We start from the raw sequence: 17,247 nt of genomic DNA on the forward strand, positions 1-17,247 counted from the left end.
CTGTTACGTTTCTGTATTTACATGTGGATTTTAGGCAAATTAAAGTAAGGTAGATAAAATAACAATGAGGGTGCCTTCCACCCTTTCTCATCTTCTCGACCAAATGGAAATTAAGTAATTATATTAAAAAAAAAGGTCTTTGTGATTGTCACAGTAAGTAACTCATCCATAGCAGACATTCTGCTTCCCAGCATGAAACATTTGGTCAGGGGCATGTGTATCTGTCCACAGTAGAGGTCACCACACTGAGAGACAGGATCAGAGGACGCCAAGCACTGGGGCAAAAAGCAGTCTTGTAATACAATGTAGCTTTCAATGCTAATCACTGAGTCATCTATCAGAGCTAATACATGGGCGCTAAGCAACCTGTACATGCATTAGACCTCACCAATTACCATAATGGGTTGGTTTTTAATATGGCTAATAGACTGGCACGACCTTGCCTATTCACTCAGCAGGTACATGCACTGAGCCGTTATGAAGTGGACATATTTAGAGACTGAATGACCATTAGGGACTTTTAGCTGTTATGGGTCCATAGTTATGCATCTGAAAACGGAAGGCAAGATGGGCGCATAGATTGATAGATGACAAACAGGGACAATTTCAGGGCAGGAGTCAATTAAATGAGAGGGGGGAAGTAGAAATTGTGATGTATGCAGAGGAGAATGGACATTATTGTTGGCTTTCTTCTTTTGTAGTACAACACACAAAATGGCTATTTTATGGGGCAGCATTTTGACCATGCAGCTTGTGTTATATCTGAATGTGCTGGTGTAGGAGTACCCTGTGGGCACTGCTGGGAAGTGCGTCAATGTGGGTGCAATGTGGTACCAGGAAGGCGGATGGGTAGAGAGGAGAAGGGGCAGAATCTGAGAAATGTGTCTCCGCAAAACCCTGGGGGTGGTTAACATTTTGGTTTTCTCTGAGCCTTTGTGGTAGTGGACAAATGATCCCAGGAACTGGACAATAATGTTTTTATGGGACTCTAAATGTTGAGCTCAACAAGGTCATTGTGGGAGTGTAATGGCCAACACGTGGCCAGACTTGAACTCCAGCAGCCTTGCAGTTGGTCCGTGGGCCAGGGAGGAGGAGAGGAGGGGAAGCAGGGAGGAGAGGAGGTGGGAGGAAAGCAGGGACTCACCCCTCTGGGTTTCAACAACAAGCCCTAACTTTGTTCATATAGGGGACAAGAGCCTCTTAGAACATAAAGTACCTAGCTAGCCAAACTATGCCAGTCCTGGCCTCATTGGGTTTTGTAAAACTGGCCCGGAGAGATAATGTTTCTCTGTAGCTAATCTCTGCCGTGATGCCCACGCCCAGCCATCTAGTGAACAATAACCCCTTCCTGCTTCAAACAAGAATCCTTTTCTTAGTCAGTCTTGTTAGACTTTTACAGTCTATCTCTCCACTGTGTGAGGTGGGTGGGTAAGGGATTTATCTGTTGTAAGTCAGGATAAAAGATTTTACTGTAGTCTGACTGTCAATTTAAAAAAAAAAAACATAAGGGAGAAGTTGATGGGAAAACAAGGGCAAGACAGGACTGAAAATGTTCAAATTCTAGTCTCCTGTAAATGCTGGCAAAGGCAGGTGATTTGCATGTTTTAAGTATTATGTAGTGTTTTATTTTTTTCCCTCATGCATGTGCTGTTTCTCTAATGTGGTTCGCAATTTTAGACATAAACACGAGGTTTCCACTACTATGCATGTATGCCTTTACACATACATTGTAGATAACTCATCTAAATTTCAGGAACAGTCATGTTTAAATGCCTTATTTCCCTACGTGCCTCTTTCTTGTGTTTTCTGTACCCCAGCCTCCCAGTTTGTCACCTTCTCTCATTAGTACCAGGGCGTCTGTCTGGCTAAGGCACCACTGCTGTTTCTCAGTGAAGCTGTGCCTAAACCGCAGTCTTAGGCCTAGATAGCTTACCATCCATCTATCAATAAATGTTATCTAATCATATTTGAGGTTGTGTTCCTTGCTGCCTGTGGCTAGTTGTTTATGAGGATGGGTTTTTTTGTCTGCAGTCAGTGTGAGGTGAGGTAATACATACCAATCTCATTTATAATAACAGTAAATGAGGGCCATGGACATCTTTGTGCAGTAAACAAACTGCAGGAGACTTTTCTGAAACACGTGTTTTCAGCACACGCGTAGTTGTGCACACCTTCTGTGTTGTGTCAAATGCTCATCAGCTGCAAGCATTGCCTTATTAGATCATGAATTTCTTTTGTCTCATAGTCTTGATAAAAACATGGTAAAAAAAAGAAAAGAAGAAGAAGAAGAAGAAAAAAGAAAAACATAACCCATGGCATATATTTGTTCATGTGAGGCCAGGGTTTATGGTCCCCTGAGTAAAGACATATGACTGCTGTTAAAAAGGGCTTAAGCACCAGACAGCTACTCAATAGATCAATCATAACATTTCCACTTCAAATCAATTATGCTGACTTCCTATTCATCTTTGTTCCTTTGTTTCAATTGATTTTTTCCCGAAGAATTACTAGTTATGTTTAAAGTATTATTAGGAATGCATCGGTCATATTATCTATCAGTGTATAGTATATATTTTATATGTGCCACTGACAGTACTGGCACAATGAAACTTGCAGCTACATAAAAGGAATGGTTAAAAATTGAGTGACAGTAACAGAGAGACATAGAAAAAAAAAAGTAATAAAGAGGGTACATTGTTTCCAGTCTGCACGCATGAGCTTGTCTTTCGACCATGTTGAATTCCGGCCATTCAGATGACTGGAGTGCGTAGGCCAGGCCTCCAACGCGTTTCCCCGTCACCATCACAACAGTTGCCATTCATGAGGCTCCGCTAGCTGTGCAGACATCTGCACCACAACTCTTGTCACCTCAGTCCCTTTTTCCTGCTGCCCCACTGAAGCAAACACACACACATATGCACACACTGAACTTCACCAGCTAAATGCCAGCAGAGCGAATCAGAAGGGCATCAGAGATGGCTGTTGTCTGCAAACGCCCATGTGTGGTTGAGTGTGAATGGGACCCAAGGGTGGGGAGGTCTCTGATACAACAGGGTACCAGCAGGGGTGGCACATAGCTTGGCCTGATCGGGCGTGTTGTGATGCTTGAAGGGTTGGGCGGGTGACAAACCCAAGGTTTTCGACCAGCACGATCCAGCATTCCCTGCAGGCTTGTTACACCACAGTGACGTGGGTGGGCTAGATGACCTTTGAGCCTATGGATCTCTCTCATGTGTCCATTTTGCCATGGTCTCTCTATCAATTTCTCAAATCTACGCAGTGTGGCTCTTACTAATTTCTTACACTAAGCACAGAACTCAGACTTAATCTAAATTTTGTATACAGCCAGCTGTTTGCTATTCTTTTTGTCTGTATTCTGTAATAGAGGAAACACCAGTATGACAATTCATCTGTCATTGTTCCTTGCTCACAAAGTTAAAATTGCTGAAATAGGTTCTGGAAAAAGAAAAAAGCCTATAAACTCCCCATTCATGATATTCCCAAACTGGCACTTGTGTTGGTATTTCACACTATTGCGTGCTGGGCGTCAACACAGAGGTTTGTTAGATAAACATCCAACGCTGAGTAGGAGCGCCAAGCATCACTGTTATTGTTGGTGCTTAATGCCATCCACCAGCATTGTTGTTTTGGAGCAATCAACACATACATATGTAATAAAGCTGAGAGGCAGTGGGACAATACAAGCTATTGTATTGTAATGCCTAGCTCCAACTCAGATCAGCACAAAGGCCTCCACCAGTCGAGGTCCAAGCTGACACCAGCTTTGCAGAACTGTTCCAGCGCAGACAAATGTGGCCGGTCTCTTTTGGGAGTAACCTGTCGTTCGTCGTGATCTCATTGGGTTGGAGCCATCTGTTGAGCATGTTGGCATTTTTGTGAATGATGGGTGCTGATGAATGGTCATGAGAGTGCAATCGAGCGAAGGACAGGAGGTGACGGGACATTTTGGACTGACTGCCAAGATGTTGTAGCTTGTCTGCTTCAGTGTCTTTGTGTGTGTACACGTGTGCACTCTTAAGGACAGACATCGATGACAGTGTCAGGGGTGAGTGATAACCGTGGTCTTTTCAACACTGCAGGGCAGGTCAGATAGATGTGATGGATGGTTTGCAGTCTGGCCCCCTTCTTCACGCTTTTCTCTAGCCCAGTGTCTGGAGATCGGGGCGGAACGGCTGGGCTGCTAGGTGGATGGGGGTTAACATGGCTGGGTTTGTTAGACAAATGTCTGCAATCTAAACAAAGCATATTCAAGTGCTTTGATTCTTTATAGGCTGAAGGACAACAAGTATTAGCCAAATCTCTTGAATTTCTTAATGCTTCTGTCAGTTATTCAATACAAATAATTTTTATTAAATATTATATCTTTATATATATTTGTATAACAAACAAAATCTGGTAACTGACTAGAAAAAAACTACTAAAAAAAATTTGTCCTATCATCTGTTACTGAATAAATCTAGTTGGCAATGGTCATTTGTGTGTTCATGTGTTTCCTTCTTGTGTTTGAAGGCTCTGAGGATTTTGTGGTCTTCATACCCATGCGGGCTAACAGAGGGATGACAGCTAGAAACCAACACCCCAGAGAAAAGCTACAGTAACCTGCCTTGTGTCTTTTCTCAATCTTCAAACATAAGGGAGACAGAGCGCGGGAGACAGAAGCAACAAAGGCTCATGTGAAAGAGCACAAGGCCTTCGAACACCCGGGCTCACTAATTGACGGCTGCAGGGAGTGGGAGAGAAGTGAAAGACATCATACCATGCTTACACTAAGCACATCATACGTCCAAATGTCCATCCAGACACATATAATATATATATTCACTAATATATGCACACAGCACAAATTATAATGTATTTTTAAAATTACCTCAGTTGAAGCTTTGATGTTGCCACACCTGCAATCCTTCTGGCCTTTATTCACACATCATAAAGCAAATTCTGCAGATGCATGCAGAATTCGTTTCATCTCATCCGCATATGCACTGAACTACGGGCACAAGGAGAAAAGATCCAATTTGCAGCTTTGTCACTGGTTTAGTAATAGCAAACTGAGGGCCTAGGGCCACCATTTAATTGCTTTGACCATGTGCACCAAAGAGGTGCCACACCAATTAATCCCCTTGGTGGCAGAGTGTCCTGTCCCATGCCTGCACCCCCTGGCAGGGCCATCCCGCAGGGTAGAGGTGGGGTGCAGTGATGGAGAGGCTCATGGGGACCAACAACAATCAACAATGTGCACCAAATCTATACCGTATGCTCTGCTTCACCAACATCCCGCTTCTACATCAATGGATCCTTTTCATCTATCTATTCAAGCATGCAATACAAAACGACTATTTTAACTAATGCGAGTATGTAAGGATTTGTTCGTAATGCCAGCAAAAGTAAAAGTATTCAGATTCTTTATATAAATGAAAGCAACATACCACATGCAAAAGAAATGTATGTATAATGGCTATCCTAAGTAAAAATGCTTGGCTATTGTACTTAAGTATATTTGAGTAAATGGCTTCAATGCACCACTGATCACAAAATGAGGAAAAATGACATACAACTGCATAAGACCCATTGGTATTTAAAGTATTTTTCATTATAAAATCACCCTGATTTCTTTAGTTAGGTCCCCTTCTCACGTTGTAGCTTCTCCTGGTAAAGATGTGTCAGAAATATTTCAGGAAGACATGCACAGAAGGGAGAGCCGAAGCTACCGAGTGAGAAATCATTGATTCCACTGCCTCAGTCTTAAGTGACATCAGTTACTTACTGACATGTAGAGGTGCAGCAATTATAAGTCACCCACTTGAAAAGACATCTGTGAGGGATAGACCCGTATTTCCTAAGTTCCTCCAGAAGCCTCCTTGCTCCTTGAGTTGCAATTAAATGATTGAAAGATCCTACATCTTGGCAGAGGAGGAATGATTTCCGGGTCACAGTAATAGAGAGAATGCAAAGGAGCATTAGTTAGCATAATGAAAAGCACCCATTGATTCCCCCACCCTTTACTCTATACTTACCCATGCGCCCTGAGTCTTTATCCCCAACAAAGGACCTGTCACCTTTACCCATCACTACCCGATCCCCAGGCCCCATGACTGCCACTGCAAAGGGTAACTGTGCTTGTCTGACCACTGCTTGGAGAGCAGCAGGTAGACAGGCGGACTGAGAGAGACAGATTAGCTGCGAGAGAGAGGATCAGATTGAATTCTTTATTTGCCTCTTTACATGGGGAGAAAATCATAGGGAGCACAGTGGAGGTCAGAAAGGAGAGAAAAAGAAGAGGAGTGCTGTGGGTAGATGCAGCATCTGGCTGATATGCAGGCGTGTACTGAGGAGATGAAGCGCCTTCAGCCCAGGAGGAGGTAAAGAGGAGTTTGAGTGAGGCTAACACAGATAGCCAAAAAGATAGACAGTGATAACAATAGTGCCCTGTAGCACCATTCACTCATGCCACTGTCACTAACTTCAAATACTTAATTCTGTGAACCTAAAACTCTGCTAATCATTAATTCAGTTTGTAGCAATCCAGACACTGAGATCCATCATGAATAAAGAAGAACTGTCACGTACAGAAAAGGTGATCACTGTAAAGACAGGGCAGGGTGACGACTGACCTTTTGTCTTATTTAAAAATCAAAAGTGTACCACTGCTAGGCCCCCTGGGGATTAGAGGTGGGTTGGCTGGAGAAACCAGGGTTGGTGGCGGTGTCTGGGTGCCATCAATGACCCTTGACCCCTAGGGGCATGAAGGGTCGGCTCTGCCGAAATGTGTCAACGATAGTCAAGCCTTCCCTCTGCGTTTTGTGCAGGCAAAACCTCCCAAGGCCTCCGTCCAGTAATGATTTATGAGGCAGGGTGCTATCGACACACGCTTAGCTCTAGGGATGAGCCTAAATGGTAGTTTTGACACCACTGAGGGACGAGGTTAAAGGTGATCAATAACAAGCCACTGAAGGCACAGAGACAGAAGGACAGACAGAGGGGGATAGAAAGGGAGGTGGAAGCAGAAGCTCTTTTAATTGGCCTGTGCTCATTAGTGGGGTCTTTGTACATCCTCGATTATTTTGTGCACATCCTGGGCTTCAGCTCCTGGTCACACATGTGTTGGGTGTTTTTTCTTTCTTGTACTTTTTCAGCTGATATCAAAATGTATTGCTCGAAAATGTCTGGTTTAAAGTTGAACCTAGAAAGTGACTCAGACTAGAAGACAGAAACATATTCTGGTTCATAATATTCTTGCATATGATTATTATTATTGTCCCTATATTTATCTTTAAGAAAAACAATATCATGAGGTCTTCTCCAAACCTCCTTATTCTCTCTGCTTGCTTATTCACAAATCTTCTCAGAAACTTTTCCTCATTGTACCCTCCCAAAGCTTGTAGTGATAGGAGTAGTAATATTCACCCCCCTTTCTACATCACCTACACACACACACACACACACACACACACACACACACACACACACACACACACACACACACACACACACACACACACACACACACACACACAAGTAGTGGTGGAGTATCTCTCAGAAGTGAGCTGATTAGGCCTAAGACTGGAGACTGCTTTGCCTAATCATATCGCTGCATCCAAATCATCTGTGTACATTTCTAATTACATGGTGGCATGCGGTGTCCTTGAGCACAGTGGCAGTTCTCCATTTCATCTTTGTGCTGTGCCTAGCCACACACACCCCCACCCACCCCCATTTGCCTTATTTTTCCCCTCTCCTCATTCCTCCATCCTTTTTTATTTATTTCCATCAGCCTTATCTTTATTGTTGTTTCGATTGACTGCGAGCTGAGCAACCGCACTCATTTGCCAACCGATCTTCGTCCTTTGAACTCAGCGTAGCAGGGCAAAGCCGACTGTCTGGGGCAGCAGGATCATCTTTGATGATCTATTTATTGTCCGGCTCCAATTTGCAGGGCTTCACAATGTGATATCTGTTCCATCATGCATAACAGGAACGATCAGTCGTATGTAAAGGACAACAGCAAAGAATATTGTTTAGGTTTGGGTTATAAGCCTGGTACACAGTGCAGAGCAAACAATAGATCAGCTCAGGGTGAGCAGAAAGATGATCTTTCAGCTGTTCCTATATGTTTTTGAACACTGACTAGCCATATTTTTTTCTTTTGAATACACATGACTGAAGAAAGGCCCTGAACATCTCAGTGTGCTCGAGGTTCAGATGACCTTCCTACTCTGGTATGTGTCTCTTTACTGCAAGGCCTTGTCTTTTCTTTTTCTCTCCTCTTCTCTTCAGTAAACCTTGTAATTGAAGTCAAGAGATACTGCAACGCCTTCACTACAGCTGACAAAGGACTGGCATAAAGGCGAAAAGAGGGGGCAACCTTTAACATATGACTACTATGTCCTTTTATGCAAAAATAATTAATTTTGCAACCTTGTGCAGTAGTCTAAAAAGCCTCTTTAGCAGCACTTTTAGAAGTGCCACGAGGTTCTGAAAATAAAATAAAACCATCATTATTACTGCTTTTGCTTAGTTAGAGAACAATCCCTAATACATTTCCTTTGGTTCTTTTCAACCTTTTTGCCTGACAGTCCACAAAATGAAGGCAGCTTTTGCAGTACAGATGATTGTATTTATCTTGCCTATCCCACTCTTTTCTCATCACCTGCTAAAGTTGTCACAGGCAATGTTTAATGCCTACTAGCTCACTGAATCACTAGTAATTACTGCTACTGAATGCTTCTAAAGTATGACTTTCGTCTCATTGTATGCCACCAACAGTAAAATCTATGTGCAGCTGCCTGAAGGCAAGTTCCTGAGATATTAGTTCTCCATTCTCAGAACTGTTAGTCACACTGACAGACACCTGAGGCGATATAAAATGTCGCTCAAAGCCATGACAGAGGGAGACGGGCTACTTCTCTTCTTCAAAACCTCTCAGTGAGGAGCAAAGAGATACAGTGAGGAGGGGGAGTAACTTTATAAACCTGCACTTATACCCCTTCGCATATGGGGGCCATACTTCGGAGTAGACATGAAGAGGTAACCCATATAGCTACAAGGTCCAGTATCATAAATAACACAAGACTTCTCCTCTCCCTTCTCCATCTCCTTCACTTCACTGCTGGAGTGTTTCATATGGTAACTAGGTGTTCACTGTGTGGCCACATTGTTGCCCATCTTTCAAGTGGCTCAGAGGAGGAAACCTTGAGGTAGGGGAAGAGAAGGAATTTTTGATGAAAAAATGCATTATTCTGTTCTTTTTCCAGTTTCCAACCCCACTTTCTCTACCGCTCGCTGTGGGAGAGGAGTATTTATTACATAAACGGTGAGAAGAGGAGAGGAGAACTCGGCCAGAGGAAGAGGTAGAAATGGAGAATAAGGAAGCTACAGGCTCTTTCGCCTTCTCTGCACTCCTACCTACAGAGTAATATGATAGATGTAATTTGTTACAAATATTGTCGATGCCATCCTTGTGCACTTTGATTGCATAAAGATGTCAGTATTGATCCAGCAGAACTTCACCATTACCTGCCATAAAATGAAAATGGATACACATGGGCATACCAAAGGACAAAGTATACTTTGGTAGCCACTGCGACTTATCAACACTGTTTAAATTATTCACCACATTTTTTTTTCACATTTTTTAGAACGTCTAATATTAAAGAAAATCATTAACACACCACTGTGTATTAAATCTTGCTTCTTTGTCTTAGTTAACTTTTTTAATGGATATATTAATGTTTTTTATGAGTAATAAGCAAATATTGCCTTTGAGTTGGCAAGTTAGAGTCGCTAAACTATGAGTAAATATTTACCAAAGGTTTAACTATTTGATCTTACAGAATCCCTTCTGGTCCAGGTCCTCTTCATCTCTTCTACAAATGCTGCTCATCTCTGAAAGGGTTCTTTTGGATAAATTAAGGTAACAGTTAAAAAGACATGTTTTGCTGCACAAGGTTGTATGACAACCAAAATGAAATTTCATAGCCTGGAAACGTAAAACACGGGATTACGAAAGGCTTGTTACCAGCCTATAAAGCAGTGATAAATTATTTAGTAAAAATCAGAACATTAACAATATATAAACCCCTTAAAGTATGTCCCAGTAGAAGGTGGTACCCAAAAGCTACGTGCGTCTTTGCCACTAAGTAGCTTGACTTTCCAGCATCACTCAAACCTCTCCATGAGAATGAGCTGGAATCCCAAGAATCCCAGCCTAACTTATTCAGCTGCTCCTATTATTTCCATAATTGCCAGCATTGTAGTGGTGTTTGTAATGTCATTAATAGCAGGCGTTGGCGTATAATACGCTTAATGTTATTTATCTGTTGGCAGATAGCTTGATGCTACTAATCCTCATTCATTTGCTGTGGATCAATGCAAATCCGCTAGTGTGAGTGAAATCCCCTCCCCCTCCAAGAGCCGATGGTTCCTAATGTATTTTCCCACCATTAACCAGCCATAATCCCTGCTAATCATCACTAATCCACATCTCCTGTGTGTGACGATACTTCCCTGATGAAGGAGGCATTGGTGTTCATCGGCGCCCGGGCAGTGCTGAGGCTGGAGCTCCACTGCAAGTGCTGCCGAGGGCCCGCTCAGTAGGAGAGCAGACTGCTGAGAGTGAATGAGATGGAAAGGAGGAAAGAATGAACTGCAGTGATACTTAGGTCAAATACCTGGGTTTTGCTGTTTTGTGATGAGTTCTCCTCATGTATTATTGATTTAATGGCATAATGGAGGTTGTGTCCCTCCATACGGTGCAGAATAAAAATTGCATATCATCAAAAAATAACAGTTGGTGTGAGTCACCACAGTCTCTCATGTCTGGTCAACTGTGGATGTCTTCTGTTTAGCCTTCTACGTCCCCTCTGCAGGCCTCTTCTTTCTGCTGGTCACTTTAGGTGGTTGGTGAGCCTGATCTAACACAGGCAGGGCTGTTGTTTGATCTCTGTTTGACTCACCTATAAAACTTTTAATAATGAGAACAAGTGGCTCATTGAGAGGCTGTTTACTATGAAGAGATGAACTGGATGCAAGGCTGTGCATAAAAAGTCATTCTCAACAGTTTATCAGGGTGTTCCTCAGCTCAGTATGGGCCTTTGGGGGGCGGGTAACATGACAGTAAGCATGATTGATCCAGGTATAGCAGAGGCAATGAGTCTGTGTAACCTTATTTAGCTGGAATCTATGTATTTTTCATGTAACTAACTTTTCATAAACAAAAATCGGTATTATACTTGGGTAAATAAAAAAATTATAAATGTGATTTCTTTTACTATTATTGCTATTATCATTAAAACACTAAAGCTTTTTCACTGTATCTGGGTAAAATCTCTCTAGGGGGTGCCAAAAAATGCTACAAGCAGCAAAAACCCCTTTTAATGTCTATCAGAGTCATAAACCTTAGCCCAAATGAATTTATGTATTAGCTTGATAGCGGACTAAAGGAAATAGAGCGCAGTGTTGTGTCTAACTTTTGTAAAGCTGTTTGAAGATTGGCCAGCTAAAGGTTCTGACACAGCCACAAACAATGAAGAGAAATAATCTCGTTCCTGATGATTATTGGAATATTACGTTCCTCGTTTTAAGGCTCATTTGATGTTGAAGTACCACAGTTTAGCCAGCAGGGGGCGCCTGCGACTCGCTGTTGTCTGGCAATTGCTTTGCTTCCTAATGTGGCCTCTTCTCCCACAATTTGACCACCTCAGCCTATGAAAAAAAATAAACTTTTACACTTCCATCACAGAAGCACCAAAGATCGACTAAAAACCCCCAATAAAATCTGAATTTTTGTTTTGTTTTTTTGGTGTGTGTGTCTCTTGTTATTTTATCGCAGTTTTCCAAAGGCATGCCATGGATGAACAAATGATGCTCACAAAATCATGTTTAAAATTAATCGGAACATCCCAAATTAAAGGAAATAATTCACGAAGAGAAATTTTAACGTTGGTGCATATATATGTATACTAACAGACAAAGACATTATTTATTAAGAAAGTTAAAATTTTAAAAAAGTGGTTTGAGTAGAAACTGAACGGGACACAAAACTTTACATTGCGAGTTCCTGTACGATCACCAACCATGAGGAAATGCGTAAATATAAATGTGCAGCTATTAATAATATGAATTTACTATCCTCTAATAAAAGTATAAATTCATCAAGAAACGCAAACCTAAAGATTTTAGCTATAATCCCATTTAGTAGTGGTTACTTCAATAAGAGAAATCAGAAGTAAATCTTTTTAATTTTCTCGGTTTTCGTAATGTATCAATGAACAGTAAATTTTCTTAAAATATCCGCGGTTGCACAAATTTCACTACATATATGTTGGTTTTATCTACACATGCAAATGTAAAAATAATGCTTTCTGCCGCTTTGTTCCGTTGTAATTGATAGAAGGCTCCGTGAGGTGAGACTGTATTTAATTTACTATTTAGTGATGTCGATTTTTTTAATGCTAGAAACACATAAATATGCTGCCTGTTTATTAGGCTCGTCTTTATCCTTATAAAAGTTTAGGGCCCGTCGTTTATGTCGATCCTATGGGCCTGTGTGCCTTTTCCTCTCTCTATCTTTGGAAAAGAGGCTGATGTTTGCCTGCAGGCACTTCTGTCTGAGATCAAAGATTCATCACAATTCGCCTTTTAAATGCCTAAAACACGTCAAGTGATGATCGATGCTTTTTATAAAGAATACAGCTCAAATTATAATTCCAGAAAGCATATTTTAGCTACAAACGCCTCTGTTAAATAATAATAATGATGATGATGATAATAATAGTAATAATCACTCAATGAAAAGACAGTAATTCCGTATTTATATTGCACAATTTAATACTGCGTTTACACAAAGATGTGAACAACGTCACAGACTGTGAACTTAGCAGGGAATGCCTGAGGTAAAATACTGTTGTCTATTCCCCTTAACAGCACATGTACACAGCTTCTGATTTTAAACGATCCCCTGTTACATAACGAATCACTGCTATTTAAAATGAACACATGGGGTGCTCACTTCTTCCCGATGCTCAGCACAGTGAAAAGCATTCAACTTGATGATTAGGTTTATTTTTTTCTTGCCTGGTGATTCTGTAGCAGACATCAACAAAAGACGAGTAGTTTGGATTTTAATGAAGACAGAAGACCATTTCTTGTATATATGTTTTATGTAAGTAATAAAATATTACTATAACATAAATATAAATGTGACTTTGCAGTCTACATTTAGCAATCAACATACAACCAATGTAGTAAACAAAAAGGAAAAAAACATACTGAAGTCCACTGCAACGTAACCATTAACAGAGCTGAACAAAAAAGCTCCAAACACTTTTAAGAAATAAATATATATATATATAAATGGTCAGATTCATAAATGAAATCATATTAAAATATCTTCTTGGAATTAGTAAGTGTACAAAACTGCCCGGAAAGAAACAAAAACGAAAAAACAAAAAACAAAACAATATCTCGGAACAAATACAAGTTTACATATTAGACATATTTACATATCGGAAATAATCCTGGCAACATTTTCTCTAAAATCTTTATTATTATCATTATTTTTTTTCCTGGAAAAAAAGTTTCCCTCATCTGTATTGAATAGCACTGCTGTAGGCTTTTGGACTGGTCCAACACTGAGATATGACACACGACACATGAGATTTTCAGATTTCCTTATAGATCGGGAAAAAATAAATATATCTAAAGTAAATCCCTTCATCGCTTACCCTCAATGAGTGAATTGTAATTTTCTTTTCTCCGATTCCAGCGTTTAACTATAATACAATGACAATGTGAAACCAAAAAAAAAAACAGAATTATATTAAAAAATAAAATAAAAATAAAATACACACCCAGAGAAAAACAAATCATGTACAGGCGTCATTTTCCGACATGGGGCACTGAAGTTACCTGAGTTATTATAACTTTTCATATTTGACCAATCTCTCAAAATGTTTGGGATACAACAGGATAACAGGCAGTAAGCAGTGTGGGCTGACAGCGCTCTGTGGTGATAACCAGGAACCTGTAAACATGGGATTTTTAGGCTTTTGTGTTTAAGCCTAATGAGATCAGCTACACTCACACTTTTATTAAAAACATAAAATAGCATTATTAATATTAACGAAAGAATAAGTGCTCCATGCAAAGAAAACAATAATTTCAGAACAATCAAAACCCCCAAAAAGCAAAGAAAAGAAAAGAAAAGAAAAGAAAAGAAACTCTTGCTTCTAATTTGGTGCTTTTTGCAAATTTCGGCGTGGTCAGCTGCAAAAAGCTCGATTTTTTTTAAGGCATGCAGTCAGAACTTGGATGTCCTGTTGCACTTGCACAATTTCTAAAACGTGTCTGGCGTTATTTGTAAGTGTTGTGTTTTCGGGTGCCACAATTTCCATCACTCCTCCAACCATCAACTCCCACTGAGTAAACAGAAAAAATAAAGAAATTAGCGGTTGCTCTGATGAGATACAGTACCCATAGCAAATAATGAACAAAATCATAGACACTTTGCAGGAAGAGAGACACTGAAGTTAAAGAATTTCCCGAACCAAAACATCACACTTAATATAACAAAGAAAGTATACACTAATATTCAGATAACCAGTTTAAGCCTGAAAAAAGCTAAATGTTCATTCAGTGTAGGCTTTTCATCTCCAGTGTTGATCATTTTCAGGCAACAACCTCATTCGGGTCAGCGCCTACAGTTCATGGTACACCAGGAGGAGATGGACTCAGTTGCCACATTTAATTACCCCCTATTTGGGGCAGCCATTGGATATCAAATTTACTTTATATGCATGTCTCCTCTGTAAAATTTTGGTAAATAAAGATCTTTGTTTCACTTTAAATGCGCACGGAATCAGTAATAGCGAATATTTTTTTTCTTTTTTATGATTCTTTTTTTCTTAACGTTTTTTTCCTCTTGCCATCTATTTGATGAGCACGCGAATCGCGAATACTAAAGGCAAAACTGATCTGTTCAACTTTTCCACGTCTCTTTTCTCTCAGGAAAACAAAAGCCAAACTTAAATACTGTAAACTCCATAGCCCCTTTCCCTTTTCTATCCCCCCGCGGAAATGCTCGGATTGTTCATGAAAACAGTCACTGCACAGGACTCTGTAGTGTGCGGTGTAGAGGAGGGGTCTCTGCTTGGGAATATACGTCCTCCATATTCGGGTGAGGGACCCCCACTGGTGTCATTCTTTTCTCTTTTTGTCTTCTGTTGCAAAACCAAACACGGACAACCTCTTTATCCAACTGCAGAGTACCGGCTAAAGTGCTGATTTCATGAGCAGATGGCTTTGGGCATTTTAAGAAATGATTTTCCAGCGCCCCTTTCACAGCCACTTCGATGGAGGTCCTCTTCTTTCGTTTCCTGCCCTGCGCAGCAATCTTGTCCAAATTGGTGGGGCTGCCCGTGTTTGAGTCTGTCTCCTCCAGCCACTTGTTAAGGAGCGGCTTAAGTTTGCACATGTTCTTGAAGCTGAGCTGCAGCGCCTCGAACCTGCAGATAGTGGTCTGAGAAAAGACGTTTCCATACAGGGTGCCCAAGGCCAACCCCACGTCCGCCTGCGTAAAGCCAAGTTTGATCCGCCGCTGCTTGAACTGCTTGGCAAACTGCTCCAGGTCGTCGGAGCTGGGCGCGTCCTCGTCCGAGTGATCCTGGTGGTGGCTGAAAGCCTGCTGGGGCGACTCCATCTGGTTGTCGTGGCTGGCCGAATCATCGTGGAGTGGGTCCCGCATGCCATGGTGCAGCGTGCCGGGCTGGGGACTCAACATTGCGTTGAGGTTTGTGTATCCAGGCTGTGAGTAGACAAGTGACTGGTGGCCGTTAGATGCTGGGGACAGCGGGGATAAGTGGTGCGTTGTGGCAGGCGCCCACGAACCATGGTGGCCACTCTGCGCCTGCTGGTGCACCAGGTGAGACCTGTGGTGGAACCCGTTGCTCAGGTCCTCCCTGCTCGCCTGCACGCTGGCTTTGTGCTCCTGTCCGATGTGGGTGCCGCTGGACCAGTCTGTGTTGGAGGTTGGCAGCCACTGATGGTGCGTCAGGCTCATCGGGTGTCCCGTGTTGGTCGCCGCAAGCCCTTGCAAGTACTCGTGGTGCATCATTTTCTGTACCTCTCTGTAGGTCGTCCCCTGGTGCATCCTGTCCGAATCCGGATGCATGAGCGGGTTAGACGGTAAGGAGTTATTCCTCGGAATATACTGAGCTGTTGTCGCCATGGCTCCTACTTCGAAAACTGACGAGCACTTCGGAGGTCTCCAGGCTTTAGAGCCAAAACGCAACAACCTGCTCTGGGAGGTCTTGTGGAAGAGCGAAGACACGCCTCCTCTCCGCTTGTATTGGCTCCTCTCCGATTCAAGCCCACTAGGGACACACTCAATAGGCGCAGGGGTTCAGAGCACGGTGCAGCGCATTTTTCGCACAGAGCTCCGATCTTACATATGTTATAGAAAAACATATGTTCTATTTAATAAATGTCTCTGAGTTTTTAACAGTAGTTTCCACAGCTCGTTTTGGCGAACCTGCACACAAGGCGCGTCTTTTAATTAATTTTTTTTTTTTTACTTTTTCTCTCTCTCTCTCATTTCATCCAGTTTTCTCCAAGGAAGGTGAGCAGGGCTACAGCAGCGGGGTTTGATTAGGTTTCCCCCGGTTTAGATCGGTTGTTTTGCAAATAACCACGTGGGGGAGTACGGAGATCTTTTTGAAGGATCCCCCCCCCACCCCAAACCTCCCTCTAACACACAGATGCACTTACAGACACACACCCGTGCACCTTTATAATAGGTCACTGATGATTATAGCGCTCCTCGTTTTAAACAGATTATAAGGCGCGCTGCTCCAGTTCTGCAGCCACCCACACAACCAGAGGCGTGTAAATAAACCTATGCGACGTGTCTGTGGATGCTGTCGTAAATGTGTGACAAATTCGAAAGCATTTGCTCTGTTTCAAAGCCTCCGCGTGTGTCATTTATTTGTATTGTCTCGGTAATTTTCAATGTTGTGTGATCTCATCATCACCACCCACTTAGATGAGAAAGGCCAAAACGTGCTCTCTCGCTCCTTAGCCCTCCTCCCTGCACATACGTTGAGTACAGGTGACAGAGGTGACATATTATAGCGATGCAATTTAGTCCCATCATTACGCCTCTTGTTTTGATATCCTCAAAGCCAGACTGCCACATCTGATAATTACCATTTATAATCATAAAACAATCTTTAT

At 41.9% G+C, this 17,247-nt stretch overlaps 1 protein-coding gene across 1 annotated transcript; it reads right to left on the reverse strand.

The window, feature by feature from the left end:
• Positions 1-13,297: 13,297 nt before the first annotated feature.
• Positions 13,298-16,272, reverse strand: pou3f1 (POU class 3 homeobox 1). The gene has a single exon (XM_063486096.1). It carries the CDS (start codon positions 16,241-16,243, stop codon positions 15,119-15,121), a length of 1,125 nt encoding a protein of 374 aa, XP_063342166.1. The 5' UTR covers positions 16,244-16,272; the 3' UTR covers positions 13,298-15,118.
• Positions 16,273-17,247: the final 975 nt, after the last annotated feature.

This window comes from Pelmatolapia mariae, linkage group LG10_11 (assembly GCF_036321145.2).
Source record: "Pelmatolapia mariae isolate MD_Pm_ZW linkage group LG10_11, Pm_UMD_F_2, whole genome shotgun sequence".
Lineage (NCBI taxonomy): Eukaryota > Metazoa > Chordata > Actinopteri > Cichliformes > Cichlidae > Pelmatolapia > Pelmatolapia mariae.